General features: G+C 33.6%; 1 protein-coding gene across 7 annotated transcripts in view; it reads right to left on the bottom strand.

Moving 5' to 3' along the window:
* Positions 1–20,507, bottom strand: part of LOC126890477 (protein draper-like) — a 110,805-nt gene extending 90,298 nt beyond the window's left edge. For 6 of the 7 annotated variants that reach the window (XM_050659458.1, XM_050659455.1, XM_050659456.1 and 3 more), the window contains exon 1: positions 20,372–20,507. In XM_050659458.1, coding sequence (XP_050515415.1) covers positions 20,372–20,501 — 130 coding nt within the window. In that variant the 5' untranslated portion in view covers positions 20,502–20,507. Of the gene's footprint in view, positions 1–4,980; positions 5,050–20,371 lie in introns of those variants that run through there. The other variant, XM_050659457.1, reaches the window with a different exon arrangement.
* Between the last annotated feature and the right edge of the window lie 2,388 nt (positions 20,508–22,895).

The raw sequence follows: 22,895 nt of genomic DNA on the forward strand, positions 1-22,895 counted from the left end.
CTGTACCTTTCATTTGCAATTTGCAAAATTAAAATCGGTTAACAACAACGGCGTCAGGATTTTTTTTTAATTAATTTTTGGTGCTACGCACAGGACAGCGGATATAGTATAGCATAGTTGATCCAAAAGATGGCATAACCCAGACATCCAAAGTGAAAGTTATCCTTCAACACCAAATTGTTCTATATGGTCCACACAATGTTCAGAAAAAGTCACACCGTTTTCAGCGTCGGGTTTGGGGGGGGGGGGGAGAGGGGGGGAGAAATCGGTAAATTCGTAGTTTTTTAAGTTTTTCGCCAATATTTCTAAAACTATGCTGTTTAGCATGAACAACCTTCTATACAAAATTGTTCTACATTAAATTTGAAATAAAAAAGGCCCCATGCATAATCTTTCTAAAATGAATGGTTCCAAAGTTACGGAGGTAGTATAGTATAACTGGTCCAAAAAATGGCCTAACCCAAACATCCAAAGTAAAAGTTTTCCTCCAACACCAAAATGTTCTATATGATCCACATCTTGTTCAGTAAAAAGTTACACCATTTTGAGCGTCCAGTTTGGGAGGAAGATGGGAGAGAAGCCGGTAAATTAGTAGTTTTTTTTGCGTTTTTCGTCAATATTTCTAAAACTATGCTTTAGCGTAAACAATCTTATATAAAAAAATGTTCTACATGAAATTTAAAACAAAAAATGTTCTATACATAATTGTTATAAAATCAACGGTTCCAGAGTTACGGAGGGTGAAAAGTCGAGGTTTTCGATACTTTTTATATTTTTTGGGCAATATTTATGATATATCTATACCAAAAACCCAGACATCCAAAGTGAAAGTTATCCTCCAACACCAAATTGTTTTATATGGTCCACATAATGTTCAGAAAAAAGTCACACTATTTTGAGCGTCGGGTTTGGGGGGGGGGAGAGGGGGGAGAAATCGGTAAATATAAAAAGTATCGAAAACCTCCACTGTTCACCCTCCGTAACTCTGGAACCGTTGATTTTATAACAATTATGTATAGAACTTTTTTGTTTTAAATTGTATGTAGAACATTTTTCTATGGAAGATTCCTTACGCTAAAGCATAGTTTTAGAAATATTGACGAAAAACCTAAAAAAACTACTAATTTACCGACTTCTCCCCCATCTCCCCCCCCCCCCCAAACCGACCGCTCAAAATGAACAATACTGAACAATATGTGGACCATATAGAACAATTTGGTGTTGAAGGAAAACTTTTACTTTGGATGTCTGGGTTAGGCCTTTTTTGGACCAATTATACTATACTACCTCCCTAACTTTGGAACCGTTCATTTTAGAAGGGTTATGCATAGGGCCTTTTTTATTTCAAATTTAATGTAGAACAATTTTGTGTAGAGGGTTGTTCATGCTAAACCGCTTGGTTTTAGAAATATTGACGAAAAACCTAAAAAACTACGAATTTGCAGATTTCACCCCCCTCCCCCCCCCAAACCCGACGCTTAAAATGGTGTGATTTTTTTCTGAACATTATGTGGACCATATAGAACCATTTGGTGTTGGAGGATAACTTTCACTTTGGATGTCTGGGTTTGGGACTAACTATACCATACTAATACGTTTGCTCTGATTGGACATTCCAACAACCTTTGAAAATGATTGATAAATTTTAATTTTTAGTACATTTCGATATAAATAAATAAATTTGTTTATTGCAAAATAAAAACGCATATTCCGTCCTTTCAAATAACACTTTTTTAGCAAAAATTTTCTTTGTTCATATATTTTAACTTAGAGAATACAAGTTTGTTATTTTTAAACATACAATTATTTAAACAATATTTCACAAATAAAAATCAAATTAGTTTGATTTTTGTGGAATTAAAATATTAAAATACAACAAAATATAGACTAAGAAAATAATATATTAGATAAACATTGGAAGAAATTTTCGTGGAAATCGACTTGTATGAATCGAACACCGCTGCCCTGCGCGTAGCACCAAAAATTAATGTTTATTTAAAAAAATTCCTGACGCCACCGTGGTAGTTAATCGATTTTAATTTTGCAAATTGTAGATGAAAGGTACAGTATTCTTCTATATTAAAAAAAAATTCAACTTGCGATCTGCTTTATTTTCAGTCTTGCAACATTTTGAAAAAATTAATTTTTTTTGCGAAAGCTGGATTGCAAAATTTATTGTGCAAAATTTATTAAACCGATCTCAATGAAATTTACAGTAATGTTTTACTATAGCATGCAGTTTTTCTGGGTAAAATATGAAGGTCCTAAGTTTAGTATAAATGGTTGACAAACGTAAAATGCGAATACTTGTTTTTTTATGGTTTTCTATTATTGCTATTTTGCAACAAGGGTGACAATTTTTAAAATTTTTAACCAATCCTATGTTGTAGGAAATTTAATTACGCAACTTTTATGTCAGTGCAACTTTTCTCGAAAGTGAATACTTTTAAAGTTATAATCAAAAAACGAAGAAAATAATCGAATTTTTTGTTAATTCTTTGACATTTTGGTTATTTAAAGAATGTTCCGGGCCTTTTTGAGTGGGGGGATAACTCAGTTATTATTATATGAGTTACTTCCAAGCAATTTCTGGAAAACAATATGAGTCACCTTTTAACGTAGATCTCAAAACAGATGCGCCCTGGACTAGTATATTAGTAGTTATATTTTATTTACAAAATTGTACCAATATACAAATTTGTGTAGGTGTTATCTGTTTTTTTCTCTCTTCAGAATGGTTTTAGTCAAAATTTAAAAAAATACGCTATAATACCGTATTGTGTTACTTTTAATACATCTTGTTAATTTAGTTGTACCGGGTGTCCCAATAAGAATGGCTCTCGGCCATATTTCAGGAACCGTTTATTGTACAGCTTTGAGAAACAAATATTTATAACAAAAGTTGCCTCGGGAAAAGCCTGGAAATTATTTTCATAATTGTAGGTCCACCGCTAGACGCCGTAATTGAATATCAAAAATTAAAAAATCAAAATTTTACAAAATTTACTCAATGAAAAGGCACTGGAAATCCAATCATCGTATTCTTCATCAAATTCCGCGCATATTTGATTTCGCAAGTCTACCTTTGCAAATAAGAGGTGGGGGTCAGTGGGAACCTTCTTATGAAAAAATGGCTGTAAGTCTGGTTCTGTTAAATCGAATTTTTCGTACTTGGTATTGTTGAAAACAGCTCTTTTTCGTAATGTAAGTGTGTTATTTTCGAAATGGCCTAATAAGTAATATGCAAGCTAGGAGGCGATATTTAATTATTTTCAGATATCTAGTTGTATTTGGAAAATATTAAATACAAGTATGCATTTTTAATCCTGTTTTACAAAATTACTATACTATAAAATATAACAAAGAAATAAAAGCAACTACTTACTTAGTCTTACGCTTTGTTTACATGGGCGGTTTGCCAACGTTTGACGCCGCGGTTTACCTGAAAAACCCAACCGCCGCGGTTCAAGTTTAACATAGAAACAAATGCAACCGCTCAAAATCGTACACATGCAACCTTTCCGTCGTCAAATCGCGGCGGTTGTAAGTTTACTAGGGGAGGAATGAGACCGCCAGTCAATCGCTCTCATGTGTACGAACCGCGGCGGTTGGGTTTTTCAGGTAAACCGCGGCGTCAAACGTTGGCAAACCGCCCATGTAAACAAGCTGTTAGTGATTGTCTAAATTCTCAAATTGTTGCCCATCATTTTCGATGCAAGCATTTACTCTTTCAAGAGTAGATTGAATAGCAACAGATTTAACTTTTTATACTTTTATTTATGGGGACGGATTAAAAATCTTATTTTTGCCGCTAGGCCCACTACTCGAGAAAACATGTTCTAGAATCTAGAGAATACGAAACGCCATTCAAAGCATTGCGAAAGCAGAAATTAAGACTGCTGTTCAATCTACTCTTGAAAGAGTAAATGCTTGCATCGAAAATGATTGGCAACAATTTGAACATTTAGGTCGTCACTAAGTAAGTAGTTGCTTTTATTTCTTTGTTATTTTATAGTGTGTTGTGTATTATTGTTGTTTTAATTAATTATATACGTTTACATCTGGAAAATGTTTCTTTGTTTTTTCCATAGCACACTACTTTTCCTTAACTTTGTTTACCGGTGACATTAACAGTTGTTTAAAATTTACACGTTTCTTAAGATATCTCGAGATAGAAAAAAGGTATCGACATGCGGTTTTCGGTATTAAATTGCTAATTTGGTCTAATTTTGTAATACAGGATTAAAAATGCATACTTGTATTTAATATTTTATAAAGAAAACTAGATTTCCGAAAATAATCAAATAACGTCTACTAGCTGGCATATTACTTATTAGGCTATTTCGAAAATAAGACTCTTACATTGACGAAAAACAGCTGTTTTCAACAAGACCGAGTATGCAAAATTCTATTTAGCAGAACCGGACTTACAGCCTTTTTTCGTAAGAAGGTTCCCACTTACCCCCACCTCTTATTTGCAAAGGTAGACGTAAACTTGTGAAATCAAATATGCGCAGAATTTTATGAAGAATACGATGATTGGATTTCCAGTGCCCTTTCATTAAGCAAATTTTGTAAAATTTGGATTTTTTAATTTTTGATATTCAATTACGCCCTCTAGCGGTGGACCTACAATTATGAAAATAATTTCCAGGCTTTTCCCGAGGCAACTTTTGTTATAAATATTTTTTTCTCAAAGCTGTACTATAAACGGTTCCTGAGGTTCCCTATACTAAAATCACAATAAAAATGCACTTGAAATAAACAAACCAAGACACGTTGCATGTTACAAGGAGCACTCACAAATCATGATTTACAATCTATATACGTTGTAAATCCCAAATTATGATTTACAAAGTTTATACATTGTAAATCATGATTCGGTAGTGCTCCTCGTAACATTCAACGTGTCTTGGTTTGTTTATTTCGTGTATCTTTATTTTAGTTTTAGTATAGTAGTGTATTTGAGTTTTTACTTACGAATGAGTTGGCCTAAACTGCCTTGACACAACAATGCGATCAGCACAAACAACACTTTTTCCATTCTGAAATTTCTTTATTTCTAGAAATTTTTTAGTATTTATAGGTGAAATAAATTTTTATCTGTTGATTTAAATAAATAAATAATTGTATTTCACAGCTTATTTCTATTTATATTACTTCGTTGAATGAACTTTTTAATTAAATATAATAAGGTAATATATAAGGTAATGTAACTTGGCTTAATACTTATGCATCTAACTAGGCTAATTAAATATACTGCCTAATAATAACTTTATGTTAAGTGCTTAACCCCAAATAATTTATTTATTGTTGTTGAAAGTATAGGTACAATTGTAAAATTCATTGAGATTCATTCAAAAAACTCCATTGAGTACAACAATCTGCCCATTGGGCATTAAGCATTTGTTATGGTAAAAAATACAGACATGTAGAGAGTTACTCCAGTAAGTAACCTCTTTACAATTCTAAAACTAAAATTTTATCAGTCTGAATACACTTTTGATTACATTCAGTTGGTCAAGTCAGACGGCAGTTGCCGTTTTAGTCTACGCACTTCAAAGACGTCCCGCACATTTAATTGTCTGGCAAACGCATTAGGATGCACTAACACTCGTTCACAGTATTTGACACTAAAACGTTGTATGGCTTCTTTCACGGATTCTAGGGGGATGTCGTGTTGAATCACCTCGTTGGATACATAGTATGGCGCATTGACTATGGCACGCAGCACCTTGTTTTGAAATCTCTGTAAGATGTTTGTATTGGAGACGCTAGCAGTGCCCCATAGCTGAATCCCATAAGTCCATATGGGCTTGAGGATGGACTTGTAGAGTAAAATTTTGTTATCCAAAGATAGTTTGGTATTGCGTCCAATGAGCCAATACATATTTCTCAATTTAAGTCCAAGCTGTTTTCGTTTGGTAAAAATATGTTTTTTCCAAGTTATACGGCGGTCCAAGTACATGCCAAGATATTTAGCGTCCTCGGATTGAGGAATTAGACAATTATCAATATATACAGGGGGGCATGTTTCTCTGCGTAGCGTGAATGTTACATGCAATGATTTAGTTCCATTCGATTTGATGCGCCATACTTTCATCCATTGCTGAATTCTATTTAGGTTTGATTGAAGATTCCTTGATGCTGTTGTTGGATCTGTGTGGGATGCCAGGATAGCAGTGTCATCTGCATACGTTGCAACTGTAGTTGTACCAGATGTTGGAATGTCCGCTGTGTATAAAAGATATAGAATTGGGCCGAGAACGCTGCCTTGTGGGATGCCTGAGTGAATAGGATATATCTTAGTGTGCTCGTTACCGTGCTTCACAAGGAAGTGTTTATTTTCTATGTAGGATTTTAAGAGCTGGAAGTGAGGATAGGGTAGGAGCTTTTTTAATTTTATTTGTAGCCCTATGTGCCATACCTTGTCAAAAGCCTGAGATATGTCAAGGAAAGCAGCAGAACAGTATCTTTTGGCGTTAAAATCCTTGTTTATTTGGTTGACTAGCCTATGCACTTGTTCTATGGTTCCGTGTTTGTCTCGGAAACCGAAGTGATGTTCTGGAATTATTTTATTTTCGTCTATTATCGTTTTCAACCTTTTTACGTACATTTTTTCAAAGACTGCTAATCATAGGCAAAAGGCTTATAGGCCGGTATGACTATGCATTTTCCGGTCTTTTTCCGGGTTTAAGGATCATTAGGATTTGTACCACTTTCCATGAACTAGGGAAGTAGTTTAGGCGCAGAATTGCATTAAATATAAAGGTGATTAGTTTTTTTGCACTTATCCGAGACTTCTTTTAGAATCTTGCCAGAGATTAGGTCAAATCCAGGGGCTTTTTTGATGTTGATTTCATCTATTATTGTTTGTTTTACTTGGTTGACTGTAAATTTCGTGTGGGGCAGATCCATTTGAAACGGTGCTGTTAGGAATCTGGTTACTTCTGTTTCTTCCTCTGTAGATACTGTAGAAGGGTATGGCGTGAATACTTTTTGAGTTTGAATCGTGTTTGAGTTTTTTCGTGGCTTTCCAGAGTGAATAATCTGTAGCTTCAGTTGGTGTTAAATTTTCTAAATATTCTTATTTCCATGTTTTTCTTCTTCTTGGATTAGTTCCTTTAATTTCTTTGTTGCTTTGTTGAGTGTTTTCTTATTTTCTACCGTTCTTGACTGTTGCCAATTTTTACGTAATTGTCGTTTTTCTAAAAAATTTTGTTTAATTGTGGGAGACGCATTATTTCTGTTTGGAGATGGTTCGTAGCTGGGAGTCGCGTACCATGCAGCAATTTGTATGCTTTTTGTTAGGTTATCTACAGCTGATTCTAGTTGAAGTTCATTTTTCAAGGACAGATTTAGTGAGATCAGGCTGTCTAGTTTTTCTCTAAATTGAGACCAGTTAGTCTTGGTGTTATGCAAAGTTGGTTGATGATCTTTGTTTAATATTTTTTCGAAGATTGTTATTATAAACGGTGAGTGGTCTGATGACAAATCAAAGCATGATTCAACTTTACATTTTTTGGTATCGATGCCTTTTGTGATGCAGAAGTCAACGGCATCAGGTATTTTGTTTAAATCAGACGGCCTATAAGTTGGTTCGCCCGTAGAAATTTGTTGCAGGTTATTTTCTACCATTGCTTTAGCTAATTCTCTGCCTCTTAATGTTGTTAGTCTAGAACCCCACATCGGATTTTTTGTATTATAATCTCCACCTGCAATGAATTTGTTCCCTAGAGTGTTGAAATATTCTAGGAAATGTTCTTTTTTAACGACATGTTTAGGTGGGCAGTATAAGGCAGATATTGTTATTGGGCAGTGTGCTTCCTCAATTGTTAAGCTGGTTGCTTGCAGGTAGTCTTTGTTATATTTTTCCATTTCGGAGTGTTTAATAGAATCACGTATAATCATGGCGCTTCCACCGTGAGCTCTACCGTCTGGGTGATTTGTATAATACAATTTGTAGTTGGGAATCCGCATGTAGTGTTTTTCTGTAAAGTGAGTCTCAAAAATTAATAATATATCAATATTTTGATTAAGTATGAATGTTTTGAGTTCTTTGGCCCGTTGATAAAGGCCATTTGCGTTCCAGACTACTATTTTATATTTTAGTTGTGAAGCCATTAAGCGATCTTATTGATGACAGTAGTAAGCAAATTGAGCATTGTGCCCATTTGCTCCATGAGTTTTTGCATAATTTCTTCCAGCTTGGCTAAGTTGTTATTAGGTTGGTTAGGTCCTGGTATTCTTTGGTTGTTGTAGCTACACTGTGGTTGATTTTTGTTGACTATTTGAGCATAGGTTAAGTCAGGTTGTATTTGTTGAGTATTATTTGTTTGGATATGTGGTTGCATAATTCTTTTCTCTCTTAGTGTAGGATATAGCTTCTGCTGTAGTTGAATGTGAACTTGGCATCCCCTATAGTTAGCCGGGTGGTCACCGTTACAATTGACACATTTTACTTTGTCATCACGTGATTTTCGAGGACAATCTTTTGTTTCGTGATTACCTGTACATTTTACGCATTTGTGTACTTTGCGGCAGTATGTTTTGGTGTGTCCGTAGTCTTGGCATGTTGTACACTGGGGGATTGTTCTTTTCGTACGAGGAGGTTCGCATTTGATGATATTGTTTCCTAATTTTTCTATTTTTTAAACTTCTTTGTTGTTTTCCTTCGATACGATATCAATGAAAAACATTGGCAAGGGTTTTGATACATAATGTTTTATATTGTGAATGTTCACTGCTTCGTGTCCTTGTGCTGCTAGATTTGCCTTTATGTCATCAGTATCTGTACCATGATGCAGTCCTTTTATGACAAACCTGAATGTTTTTTCGCTTTTTGGCCTAAAAGTATGGTATTGTGTATTCCTTTTATCAAGTTCAGTGATCAGTGTTTTAAAATGTTCTGCCTCAAGGACTTGAACTTTTACTGCTTCATAACTAATGGTTTTAATCGTGTATTTATCTCCTGTGGTTTGTTTAAGTAGGTCATGAATGTGTTGGACAACACCTACATTATAGATGGTTATCGGTGGGGCTTGGGTACATGTTTAGTATCGTTTTCTTGATCTTTTGCTTCGTCTTTGCTTTCTTTTCTTCTGTAAGCATACTATACGAGTTTTTTGTTTCTAGTGGCTTTTGCAGCAATTAATCACTTAATTTTGTTTGTTTCCTGGATATTTCCACTTCGGGACTTCTTATTCTTTTTTTATTTGTTACTGTGTCCCATTTATCTTCAGATTCAGAGTTAGGAGCTGCTTGTTCATTCATGTGTTGGACTACGTGTGGATTTTGTGAATTTTGATATACTAAGTGTGGGGGGAGAGGTAAAGGATTTGGTTGTGAAAAATATTGTGGGTTGTGAAAAATTGGTTGCATTTGGGTAGATGAGCCTGGCATTTGCTGATATATGGCCTGTTGATTTTGATCAAGGTAACCCGTTTGGGGCTGTGACATTGACGTAGGACAAAAATATGGTTGATAAGACATATGGTTATTCACCTGATATCCGGATTGATAAGTTGGCACACCATTTCATTTGATATCCCTTTTTAACTCCACTATGTTTTTATGTTTATGTACGATAAAGTCCTACATAATCGCCTTCTACAGCTAGTTCAAGATAAAAATCTGGATATGAAAGGTATTAGAATAATATCAAACCTTTACTTTAATAAAGTTGCATATGTAAAGGCTGGCAACGAACTATCAGAATAAACAGAAATACGAGGGGTAAGACAGGGATGCATACTTTGTCCGTTCCTCTTTAACCTATATTTAGAAGAGATAGTTTAGAAAGCCCTAAAGGAAACATCAAGGAATTAAAGCCAACGGGAACCTATAACTGACATCAGATACGCCGATGATACGTTAGTTATCGCAGAGTCGGTTGAAGAATTGCAGGTTCTGATGAATAATATTGTAGATAGTAGCGAAGGGGCCGAACTTACCTTAAATATCAAAAAGACGAAATGCATGACCATTGCAAAGACACATCAACAAGAGACGTTATGGATTAGGGACGAACTCGTTCAAAAGGTGGACATAATACATACTTGGGAACAATCGTAACCGAAAACAACGATTATATACAGGAGATCAAATCACTTATAGGAGAAGCCCGATCAAGATTCAATTATATGCAATAATATGAAAAGTACTTTGCAAGCAATGAAGTACGAATACTGAGGTGTTATGTATTTTCTGTGTTATGATATTGAAGGGAGACTTGGACCCTAAAATATTATAAATGACAGAATAGAAGCGTTTGAGGTGTGGACTATAGAAGAATTTTAAAAATGAGGGGTCAAAAGGTTACAAACAACGAAGTTTTAAAAATAATGAACAAGGAAAAGGAGATACTAAATACAACTATTAAAATAAGAAAATGGCAGTATCTGGGACAAATTTCGCAGGGACTAAAGCAGGGAGATGGGCTGGCACCAACATTGTTTAACCTGGCACGGGATTATGCGGTTAGGCAAATGCAAACTGGACGAGGAAACCTACTGACCAACCAAACGGTTCAACTGGCCGCTTATCGACGGCGGAAAGGCAGGACCTCGTAACTGAAAAATTTGTATAAAATGAGTTACTTCGGTTTTCGCTTTAGAATAAGTGTATCGGCACCTATTAAACAGCGGTTTCAGCTGGGAAAGCAACTCTATGTGAGTCTGTGCCGCGTTTACTATTTCCCTCCATTGTTGTCGGTTCTGAGCAGCTATTTCCCATTGCTGTACTCCCATTTTGCGTAGATCACTGGCTACTGCGTCCTTCCATCTCTTTCTTGGGCGACCAACTGACCTTTTTCCATCGGGCCTTTCCCAGAATGTGGCGTTTAGAAGTCTTTCGTCACTTGATCTTAGTACGTGACCCGCCCATCGTATTCTGTTTGCTTTAATGTAGCGTACTATGTTTTCATCTCCGTATATTGTCTGGAGTTCATCATTGTGTCTTCTTCTCCATTCTCCTGTTGTCTCTTCTCTGCAAGGCCCATAGATAGTCCGCAGTATCTTTCTTTCAAGTACCAGTAATTTTGCTGTTTCCCGCTGATTCAGAGTCCATGTTTCGCTTCCATACGTTATTGTGGGACGAATTATTGTCTTATATACTCTTATTTTTGCTGGTCTTGAGAGTATTTTTGATTGAAGTAGGGTCCTTAATGAGTAATATGCCCTGTTTCCTGCAATGATCCTGGCTGCCACGTCCTTTTCATAGTTATTTTCAGATGTTATGATCGCTCCCAGGTACTTAAATTCTTCGACGACTTCAAAATTGTATTCATTAATTGTTACGTTCTTTCTAACATCAACAGGAGCACAGGAAAGATACGCAGAGTTAAAAACACAAACAAAAATGCTAGGTCTGTAAATTAACACAGAAAAAACAAAAATAATGACTCAGACGAGAAGAAATATAGTCCCACAAAACATTATACATGAAGATGACATAGAAACGGTTGGAAAGTTTACATACCTGGGAGTAGAAATATATGCCGACGGATCAGAAGACAGAGAAATACGGAGGAGAATAACGCAGGCAAACAGAGCTTATTTTGCACTCTCCCATATATTTCGGTCTAAAAGTGTCCACCGAAATACAAAGATGAGAATCTATAAAACTTTAATTCGACCAATACCATCCTATGACAGTGATGCTTGGGTCCTGAAAGAAACATCCAAAAACAAACTCGACATATTCGAAAGGAAAGTACTGAGGAGACTACTAGGACCTATGAGGGAAAACGGAATCTTCAGAAGTCGATACAACAACGAACTTTATCAACTTTATAAGGAAGCACCCCTGTCAGACTTCATTAGAATACAAAGATTGCAATTGGCCAGACATGTGATAAGAATGGGAGATGATAGGCTACCAAAAAGAGCACTGAATGCTAGAATGCAGGGAAAGAGACCGGTTGGAAAGCCAAGAAAACGCTGGGAAGACACAGTAAACAGCGACTCACAAGCCCTTTTATGAGTCCGTTTATGGAGAAGAGCAGCCACAGACAAGCATGGGTGGAGGCAAAAAATAAAGGAGGCCGAGGCTCAATTTGGGCTGTAGTGTCGTAGAAGAAGAAGTATCTGGGACATGTCATGAGAGGTGAGAGATTTGCGTTGCTGCAGACCATTATACCGGGAAAGATACTGTTCAGACGAACCATAGGCGGACGACGTATATCTTGGTTAAACAAATTGAGACAATGGTACAATAATTGTAACTCTGTTGAGCTGTTTAGAGAAACACTCTTGTGATTGAGATAGATAGATCGAAAAGTAGCTTGACAAACCAGTAACTTAACATTAATAATTCAGTCTAAACATTTCAGGGTCAACAACAAAATAAAAGATACTGTTTTTTAAGAAATAGAGAACAAATAAAAGAGAACACAAAATAAAGTTTTTTCTCCTCTAGGAAAAAACTCTATCCTTATAAAAACCAATAATTGAGAACTTATGGAAAACCTTATACCAGTATAATTATTAATCTATGTCAAAATTTAGAATCTATTTAACAAGAAGTAATATATTAGTAGTTATACAGTCGAACCCGCTTATTAGAGTAGCCTTCCTGCCAAGTAAAATTATTCTTATAACCGGGATATTCTAATAACCGATAATTGATGGCTAGTAGAAACGCTTCGGGGCCTCAAATTTCTATTCCTCAAACCGGGATAATCCTATAACCAAAGTTGTACCAATATACAAACGTACGGCTTATGTAATTGTTCCCGTAATTTTTGTAGGTGCTATATTTTTTGTTCTCTTCAGATATACCGGGAGATATTAACAGAACTTCATCCACGATTTTCTAAGTCCTGCCATTTGCAATACTGGAAGGTTAGAAAAGGTTACAATTTATGAAAAAAGCCACGGGTTTCCTGTGACATTTTCCTGTGAAAATTAGATTTTCCATGAGGAAAAAAATGGGGAGTTGCGATGAATTTCTGAGTCCTGCCATATCCATAGAATGACAGGATACTGTCAATTTTATGAAGAAAATTTTTTGGGCAGGAAGGTTGCAAAAGAACTAAGAGTGTATATGGATATACGAACATGTAATGAAAATAATGAAATTTTCATAATTTTCTGAGTCCTGCCAACTTAATAAATTAAACATAATTATTTGAAAATGATCGAAAAAAATGTTGGCATGCCGTCTCCTAATGTTTAACTGCATTTGTCGCTTGGAAAATTCTGTGGAAAATTTTCACCCTGGTTCCGTGATTTTCTAAGTCATAAAATAAATTGTATTATAAAATAAATAATTTAAGTATACATTATTCAAAATGGCAGGATGTTTAGTTACACCTTTTTTACTACACATAGTTAAAATGTGTAAGAAGATTCGTGGAAAGTTACACGATTTTCTGAGTCATGCCATTTTGGACATATCTCAAGAATGTGAATATAAAGCTATTTACAAGGAGGCAGGATGGTTGTGTAGTTATTTCGTATATAAAAATAAAATTTTAAGTCAGTAAAATTTTTGCCGGTTGTTATACAAACATATTCATATCACCACAATTTTCTGAGTCATGCCATGTCAAGTATGCTTAAAAAACACTAATCTAAAACCGTTTACAACGTGGCAGGATAACCGAAAGATATTTAATACATAAAAATTAATTTTTATATCGTTAAAAGAATCGTACGTTATTACTAGTATATTGTACAACAAGAGAGAAAAATTTCTCACGAGCGCAGAAGTTTGTTGGCATGAGCCGAGGTACGAGGCGAGGGCCGCAAATCAAGCGAGGGAGAAATGTGTCATTTTCTCACGTGTTGTAGACTGTACTTTTTCTATGGATGCGTTTTTGCCAAGAGTTCAAACTTCAAAATGAAATAATTTAGGTGCTCTTATGTAGATTATATGCCAAAATTAAAATAAAATATAATATATCATACACATATGTAGGTATTTAATATTTTGAATATTTTTATGCGTTTTATTTATTTAAATTTATAGTTACCAGTTATATTTGAACAGTTTTAAAGTAATTCCTGGTAAGTTTTGATTTGACACATTTTATTTGACAAAAATATTTGTGTTTTTATTGTGCATGTTACCATGGAAACCCCGATTCTACGTATGGAACCCGTGAGAAAAAATATTTCTCACTGCAATGGCCAACTTTTCTCACACCCTGAGAAATTGTTCGTTTTGAATGTATGTAAGTAGTGAGAGAAGTTGCACATTGTATAGCATCCATAGAAAAATATTATTTTCCTGAGTAATGTCTCGGATTTTTACACACCTTTCTAATCTAATACCAAACTGTAACCTATTTATTTTAAGCGATTAGATCATATTTGTATCTAAGTAAACGTAATAAAAGTAATAGAAAGAAAATCAATAATTTTACAATTAATTGGTTATAGTAGGGATTGTACCTATTATACAGGGTGTCCAGAAACTCTTCTAACAATCGAAGCCCGGAGATTCCTCAGATTATATCATTCATAGGAGATTCTGACCAATAGAAAGCTACGGAAATCTAAATAGACTGATAATTTTTGATTATTTCATTCATAGGAGATTCTGACCAATAGAAAGCTACAGAAATCTAAATTAAATCGATAATTTTTGATAATTTCCCGTCGTCAAGTATATTACGTTAGATGCCCTTCGTTGCTAGGAAAAAATACATTCAGTGACATTAATGACAATTAATGTTTTAAAATTTTAAAAGTGATGACTTTCAACCATCAAATTAATATTTATAACAACTGTTTGTTTATTTGTACTAATTTGTACTTACATAAATAAATTACAATAAAATTTTGGTTTTGAACAGTTTTATTCATGAAATAATCGCAACAAATTGCACTCGATCTCTAAAATTACTCGCCTTCGGCTCGTGAAATTAAAACTGTCAAAGTGTCACTCGGGAAAAATTCAATAATTTTAGAGCTCTTGTGCAATTACTACTGATAATTTTAAGAAAATTTAACTCAATTCACCTCGTCCGAAAATGCTTCCCAAGAAAGCTAGAGCTCTTTAAAGATGGCGTATTCTAATTAGTTTTTTTTAAATAGCTCCAGAACACTTCTATTAAGAAAAACGAAAACTGGTACACCTATTTATCTTCCAGAGATAAATCAATTTCATCATTTGTCAATTTTTAGTACCGGTCATAGGCGTCCGTTTAGGGTAGGGAAACGGATATTTTATCGCATAACTTTTCTGTGTTTAACTTTTAAGCATTTTTGACACTGGATTATTAAACTATGGGGTATTCTTGTACTAAAAGGTATCATGCTTTAAGTCGGTAGGATACGCCGTGTTCTAGAAAAATCGATTTGGAAAATTTTTCGGTTTTTGAATTTGAAACAAAAATAAAAAAAAATCTATTTAGAAAAACAAAAACTGGTAAGTTTATTTCTCTTCCAGAGATGAATATTTTATCAATTGTCAATTTGTAGTATCGGTCATAGGCGTCCGTCTTGGGTAGATCAACGAAATCTCATAACTTGCTTTAATTGTTAAGCATTTTTGACAGTAGAGTATTAAATTATGAGGTATTCTAGTACTAAAAGTTATTCTTGCTTTAAGTCGGTAAATACACCGTTTTTTTTTTATTTTTTTCAAATTTTTCTTAAATTCAAAATACGAAAAATTTTGAAATTGATTTTTTTAGAAAACGGTGCATCCTACCGACTTAAAGCAAGAGTACCGTTTAGTACTAGAATACCTCACAATTTAATAATATAGTGTCAAAAATGCTTAAAAGTTAAAGACAAAAAAGTTATGCTATAAAATAACCGTTGCCCTACTCAAAACGGACTCCTATGACCGGTACCAGAGATTCGCAATTGATGGAATCGATTTATCTCTGGAAGATAAAAAGGCGGACCAGTTTTTGTCTATCGAAATGGAAGCGTTCTGGAGATAAAAAAATCTAATTACAAGGCGCCATCTTCAAAGAGCTCTAGCTCCCTTAGGAAACGTTTTTGGATTATGTGAATTGTGTTAAATTGTCTAAAAATTATCTTAGGAATCTTAAAATTATATACAGAGTGTTCCATTAAAAAAAACATAAGTTTGTGTCACCCTGTCAATACGGGTAGCCCTGTATATTAGAAAATATTTTTAGATTATGATCCTCTCTTTGCCCCACGTTTTACCTAAATAACTTTTTTTCGTATCTCTTACGACAAACGAGTAATTGGACTTTGTCACACTAATGCCCCACCCTGTATACGAAATAACTATAAAACCATCCTGCCACTTTGTAAATATACTTATATTAAGATTCTTGAAACATATGCAAAATGGCATGACTCAGAACATCGTGGAATTTTTCACAAATTTTCTTACAAATCTAGGACTCCTGCCGTCTTACAAAAACCGTTTAACCTTCCTGCCGGGTACCGAAAAAGTATTGACTGCATTTGAGTATTATAACTTTTTAAAGGCAGGACTCAGAAAGTCACGGAATTAGTGTAAAAGTTTTGCGCATAATTTTCCAAGGGACAAGTATACTTAAACAGTAGGAGACGTCATGCCAACATTTTTTTTTGATCATTTTGAAATAAATATGTTTAATTTATTTAGTTGGCAGGACCCAGAAAATCATGAAAATTTCAATATTTTCCTTACATTTTTGTATACATATATACTCCGTTAGTCCGTTTGCATCTCTCCTGCCCAAAAAATTTTCTTCATAAAATCCATATAGTCTAAGAGCTAGTGAACCTTTTGACTAACGGTCGTCCTGTAAGGCTAAAAATTTGTAGAGTGATAATTCATAGCACACCAAAGCTAAAAACCATGACCTGGCAGGCCTCAGCGGTGCACGTGTATCTACCAGGTGAATCGAAAAGTGCAAATTTAGGGGGTAAAATAAACTTTCTCCTGTAAGGTTTAAATTTAAGTATGTGTTTGAGTAAGTCATTTAGAAGAAATGTGTACAATGACAGGCGATTCTGAAGAGCATAAGACCTTGCCAGGCGAGGGGAAAGATTAGGGGTTTTTATTAAAATTATTCTTTTTGCATCGAACAAATTTTTTTAGGCTTTTTGAATCATTCCAAACAGAAAAGGTCCTTAGTTATTTTTCTCTTAAGTTAATAGTTTTTGTTATATAAGCGATTGAAAATTTTGAAAATTGCGAAATCGGCCATTTTTAACCCAAATCGGACATTTATCTAAAAATTTCAATATTGGCAAGGTACGCAGATATTCCTTAAACATTGATTGATGAAATCCCGAAGAGTTTTTTGCAATAAAATAACGAAAACCGCTTTGTTTTTTTAATTGCTAATCAAGCGGGCGCTACACTGTAGTATAATTGAGGACGTTTGAGCTTGCATAAATTCATTATCTCGAGAATGGGCAAATTTGAAGAGAAATCCTCAGACAGGTCGATTTTTATTTTTGAATTAGGACTTTTTGGTATATATATAATACTAGTGACGTCATCCATCTGGGCGTGATGACGTAATCGATTATTTTTTTAAATAAGAGTAGGTGTTGTGTGATAGCTCATTTGAAAGGTTATTTAATTCTCTATTCAGTAATATAAACATTAACATAATTATTTATACAGGGTGTACAAAAAAAATTTTTTTTTCTATTTGTCAAATTTAATCAAAGTTAATTTAATAAAAAAAATTTTTTGTACACCCTGTATAAATAATTATGTTATTGTTTATATTAGTGAATAGAGAATTAAATAACCTTTCAAATGAGCTATCACACAACCCCTACTCTCATTTAAAAAAATCATCGATTACGTCATTACGCTCAGATGGATGACGTCACTAGTATTATATATATGCCAAAAAGTCCTAATTTAAAAATAAAAATCGACCTGTCTGAAGATTGCTCTTGAAATTTGCCAATTCTCGAGATAATGAATTTATGCCAACTCAAACGTCCTCACTTATACTACAGTGAAGCGTCCGCTTGATTAGCAATTAAAAAACAAAGGGGTTTCCGATATTGTATTGCAAAAAACTCTTTGGGATTTCATCAATCAATGTTTAAAGAATATCTACCTACCTTGGCAACTTTGAGATTTTTAGATAAATATCCGATTTGGGGTTAAAAATGGTCGATTTCGCAATTTTCAAAATTTTCAATCGCTTATATAACAAAAACTATTAACTTAAGAGAAAAATCACCAAAGACCTTTTCTGTTTGGAATGATTAAAAAAACTTAAAAAAAAATTGTTCGATGCAAAAAAAAATAAATTTAGGAAAAACCCCTAATCTTTCCCCTCGCCTGGCAAGGTCTTATGCTCTTCAGAATCGCCTGTCATTTTACACATTTCTTTTAAATGACTTACTCAAACACATACTTAAATTTAAACCTTACAGGAGAAAGTTTATGTTACCCCCTAAATTTGCACTTTTCGATTCACCTGGTAGATACACGTGCACCGCTGAGGCCTGCCAGGTCATGGTTTTTAGCTTTGGTGTGCTATGAATTATCACTCTACAAATTTCTAGCCTTACAGGACGACCGTTAGTCAAAAGGTTCACTAGCTCTTAGACTAATAGTATCCTGTCATTTCACGAATATGGCAGTACTCAGAAATTCATCGCAAAACCCTATTTTTATTTTTTGGAAAAATCTAATTTTTACAGGAAGATGTCGCAGGAAATTTGTGGATATTTCCACAAATTGTAAGTACCTCGTCTACACTTCCACTATTGCAAAAGGCAGGACTTAGAAAATCGTGGCTGAACTTCTGTATATCTCCCGGTCTATGAATGTTGTTAGTCAAAATTAAAAAAAAAATACGCTCTAATCTCATGATGTGTTGTGTTTATTGCATTTTGTCAATTTTGTTAAATACCCCAGTCAATGGGGAAAAACGAAAATAATGGCTTTAATTGTTTGTGTAAACAACTATAAAGAGTGAACCAATTAAATAATTTTTTTATCTATAAAACGTTTTTTGTGCATTTTAAAGAAAATGTTTCAAATAAATGTTGTAGATCTTCAAAAGTTCCTAAATTTTTTAGTTTGTAAATTGAAATAAATAAACAATTGACCGAGATAATTGCAAAGAATTAATTTTGCACTAAGTTATGTGCTAATAACTTCATTTTTTACATGACATCTAATATAACTACTTGATATTATGCCAATTAATGAATTATTTAAGTGTTCTAAATTTCAACCAGATCGACCAAAGAGTTATTCAAGTTATTCAAGTTTTTGTAACAGTGACTCTAGCTAGAGGTATTTGGCAGATCGCAGTCAACTCTTTGAGGCTTCGGCTTTAAGATAATTAGAAACATTTCAGCATTTTCTTAAAATTGTTATTTAAAAAACCGTTTGAAAAATATCTAACTTTTTAGCTTATAAACAATTAGACTATCTCGGCAACTATTCGATTAAATTGAATTACGAAAATGGTATTGAAAAAAGTTGAATTGCAAGAAGTGGTTCCTGAGATACAACCGGTCAAAGTTGACCGGCATTTGCAAGATGTTATAAACAATGGGATGATAATCTTTGAACCATTACCTTTTTATTTCAGTCCTCTTTTTACATACATACAAATTTGCATATCTCAGAGACTAATAAATATGTATTAAAATAATAAAAACGATCGCTATTACGCGTGAAAAATACCAAAAATACATCCCAATCAAAAACTATAAAAAAGAAAATAGAAAATAGAAAGTTAAAAAGCAGTATACGTTAAAAAAGTATTTTCTCGGCTTCCCATAGAGCAATATTCTTCATTTTTTGTAATCCGAAGTAACTCGAGTAGAGCCACTAACCTAACGCATTACTAAATGCCAAAAATGCTTTAGTTTTGTTATAATAAATTAATTTATTATTTATTTAAAAATATTTATAGAGGGTTGACTGCGATCTGCCAAATACTCCTAGAGTCACTGTGTCGGCAAGTAGAGTTGTTTAAACAATTGCTCTCTGGGGTAAACAAATTGAATTACTATAAACTATTTAGTTCATCTGGTTAAAATTTAGCACACTTGAATAACTCATTATTTGACATAATTTCAAGTAGTTATATTAGATGCAGTTATGCAAAAAATAAAGTTGTTAACATTTATAATTTAGTGCAAAATTAAGGGTTTTTTGCAATTATCTAGCAATTTTAAAGAAGTTTTTAAGATCTACAACATTTATTTGAAACATCTTTTTCGCTAAAATGCACAAGAAAGGTTTTCTAGATAAAAAATGATTTTTTTCACTCTTTATAGTTGTTTAAAAAAATCAAAGCAACATTTTATTAGCTTTACGTCTTCACGGAATTATCATCTGTTAGCCCTCATCTACCGTTTAGCACCTTCAAAAGCCTGTATAACATTTTTACGTCAAATTGATGATTTTTTCCAGATTAACTGGGGAACATAGCTAGCGATTTTAAGTTTTTACTTACGACAGAGTTGGCCTAAACTGCCTTGACACAAGCACAGTGCCATCAGCACAAACAACACTTTTTCCATTCTGAATTTTCTTTCTTTCTTTGTTTCTACCAATTTTTCAGTATTTATACGGAGAATATACATGGTTTATCTGTTGATTTAAATAAATAAATAATTGTATTTCACAGCTTATTTCTGTTTATATTACTTCGTGGAACATTGAACTTTTTATATAAATATAAGGTAATATATAAAATAATGTAACTTGGTTTATTACTTATACACCTAACTAGGCTGATTAAATATACTGCCTAATAATAACTTTATGTTAGGTGATTAAACCCAATTAATTAATTTATTTTTGTTGAATGTATACAATTGTATGTTTTTATGATTGTTTGTAGGACAAAGTTCTACATAAACGTCTCCTACATTATACTTCAAGATAAAAATCTGGATATAAAAGATATTAGAAGAATATGAAACCTTTACTTGCATCAGTTGCATCTGTAAAGGTTGGCAACGAACTATCAGAAGAAACAGAAATACGAGGGGTAGGGCTGGGATGCACACTTTCTCCGCTCTCTTTAACCTATATTCAGAAGAGACAGTTCAGAAAGCACTTAAGGAAACATCAACTGGAATTAAAGTCAACGGAGAACCTATAAATAACATTAGATACGCCGATGATACGTTAGTAATCGCAGAGTCGGTTGAAGAATTGCAGATTCTGCTGAATAAGATTGTAGTGAGCAGTGAAGAGGCTGGGCTTACTTTAAAAATCAAAAAGACGAAATCTATCACCATTGCAAAGACACAACCACAATAGACGTTAAGGTGGACAGATATACATGCATGGGAACAATCGTAACCGAAAACAATGATTATACACATATCAAATCACGTATAGTAAAAGCCCGATCAACATGCAATAACATGTGAAAAGTACTTTGCAACAATGATCTGAGTCTGCAACTCAAAGTACGAATACTGAGATGTTATGTATTTTCTGTGTTATCATATGGAATGGAGGTGAAGCTATTTCCTTGTCTCATTTTTATAATCAACTATTTTAATGGGAAATAAGCCACAATTTTACCAAAAAAATGATTTTATTAACGTTTCGAAGCCCAAATCGGGTTTCGTTGTCAAAATACAAAATACTACTAAAATAATCAAAAATGTTGTTGCTAAGTAAAAAAATTCTTCTAATAATTTATTTAATCTGACTCATTTATATTGGCATTTCAGACGTATATTATTCGTATAACGTAGAGTTTCTTCCTGGGACGACTTTACTAAAAGATAGTTCATTCAATTACATGAAATCAATCCCAACTCAAGAATAGTCACAAAAAAATATCATAGCATGTGATCTGTCTTTAAAAAGACAATCAAATGCAACGATGACAGTAAAATTCTCGCGTTAGAGATTCCATAGTAAATCACGAGGGAAAACCAGGAAAAAAACCTCGTGATACTCTGACTTTAATATGTTAAAATTATAAATAATATTAATAATACAATAAGTAATACTAAAATATAAAATTTGTACTAACTCGATATGTTATTGACTTACTAATCGTGGTATTTTCTTTCTATTGACTTCCTCTTTCAGTATGGGTAACCACATTCTACTGCATTCTACCGAGGAATTTGCGACACAATTGGTTTCATTTAGCATAATTAGAGCCGGTTATTTGATTTTTCTCTCTGATTCTTTCAGGACTATACTTGAACTTCTCCATTGAACTCTATGCTCATTATCCCATGCGTGTTGACATATTTGAGATCTATCAAATTCTCTATTTTTAATATAAGACTGATGTTCACTTATTCTAACGTTTAATGGTCTTGATGTTTCACCTAAATAAAATTGTTCGCATTCACAAGGTATTTAATAAATGCAATTCTTTGTTCTTTCTTGTTCATTGTTAGGTTTAGTTTTAGATAGAATAGATCTCAATGTGTTTGTTGTTTTGAATGTTGTTGAAACGTTGAATTTATTTCCTATTGCTTTAATGCCTGGTTGCACCAACAGATCTTAAGTTGCAGATTAGCTAAGCTCTACTTATAAATAGGGCCTCCTTGAGCATCACTTGAGTTGCACCATAATTTTAGATTCTTACCTTATTATCAATTATATCTCTTATTATATTATGGTATTCTTATTGTAATATATTACAACTATATTATATTAATTCTTATGATATTCTCGACTTAAGCTTAAGATCTGTTGGTGCAACCGGGCATAAGTTTCTCGGATAGTCCTTTTATATAATATATAAGGTATTGATATTTTCTCTATTGCAGAAATATACTGCAGCAAAAGATAGCTCGACTAATAAAGAAAATATGGGAAAACGAAAAAATGCCAGAGCAATGGAACACAGCAATTATCTGCCCAATTCACAAGAAAGGTGATAAAACCATCTGTGAAAATTACAGAGGAATCGCACTGTTAGAAGTGGTATATAAGCTATTGGCAAAAATCATAAGAACCAGAATAAAAACCTATGAATCAGAAATAATAGGAGA

The sequence above is a fragment of the Diabrotica virgifera genome, chromosome 8 (genome assembly GCF_917563875.1).
Source record: "Diabrotica virgifera virgifera chromosome 8, PGI_DIABVI_V3a".
In the NCBI taxonomy this organism is placed as follows: Eukaryota; Metazoa; Arthropoda; class Insecta; order Coleoptera; family Chrysomelidae; genus Diabrotica; species Diabrotica virgifera.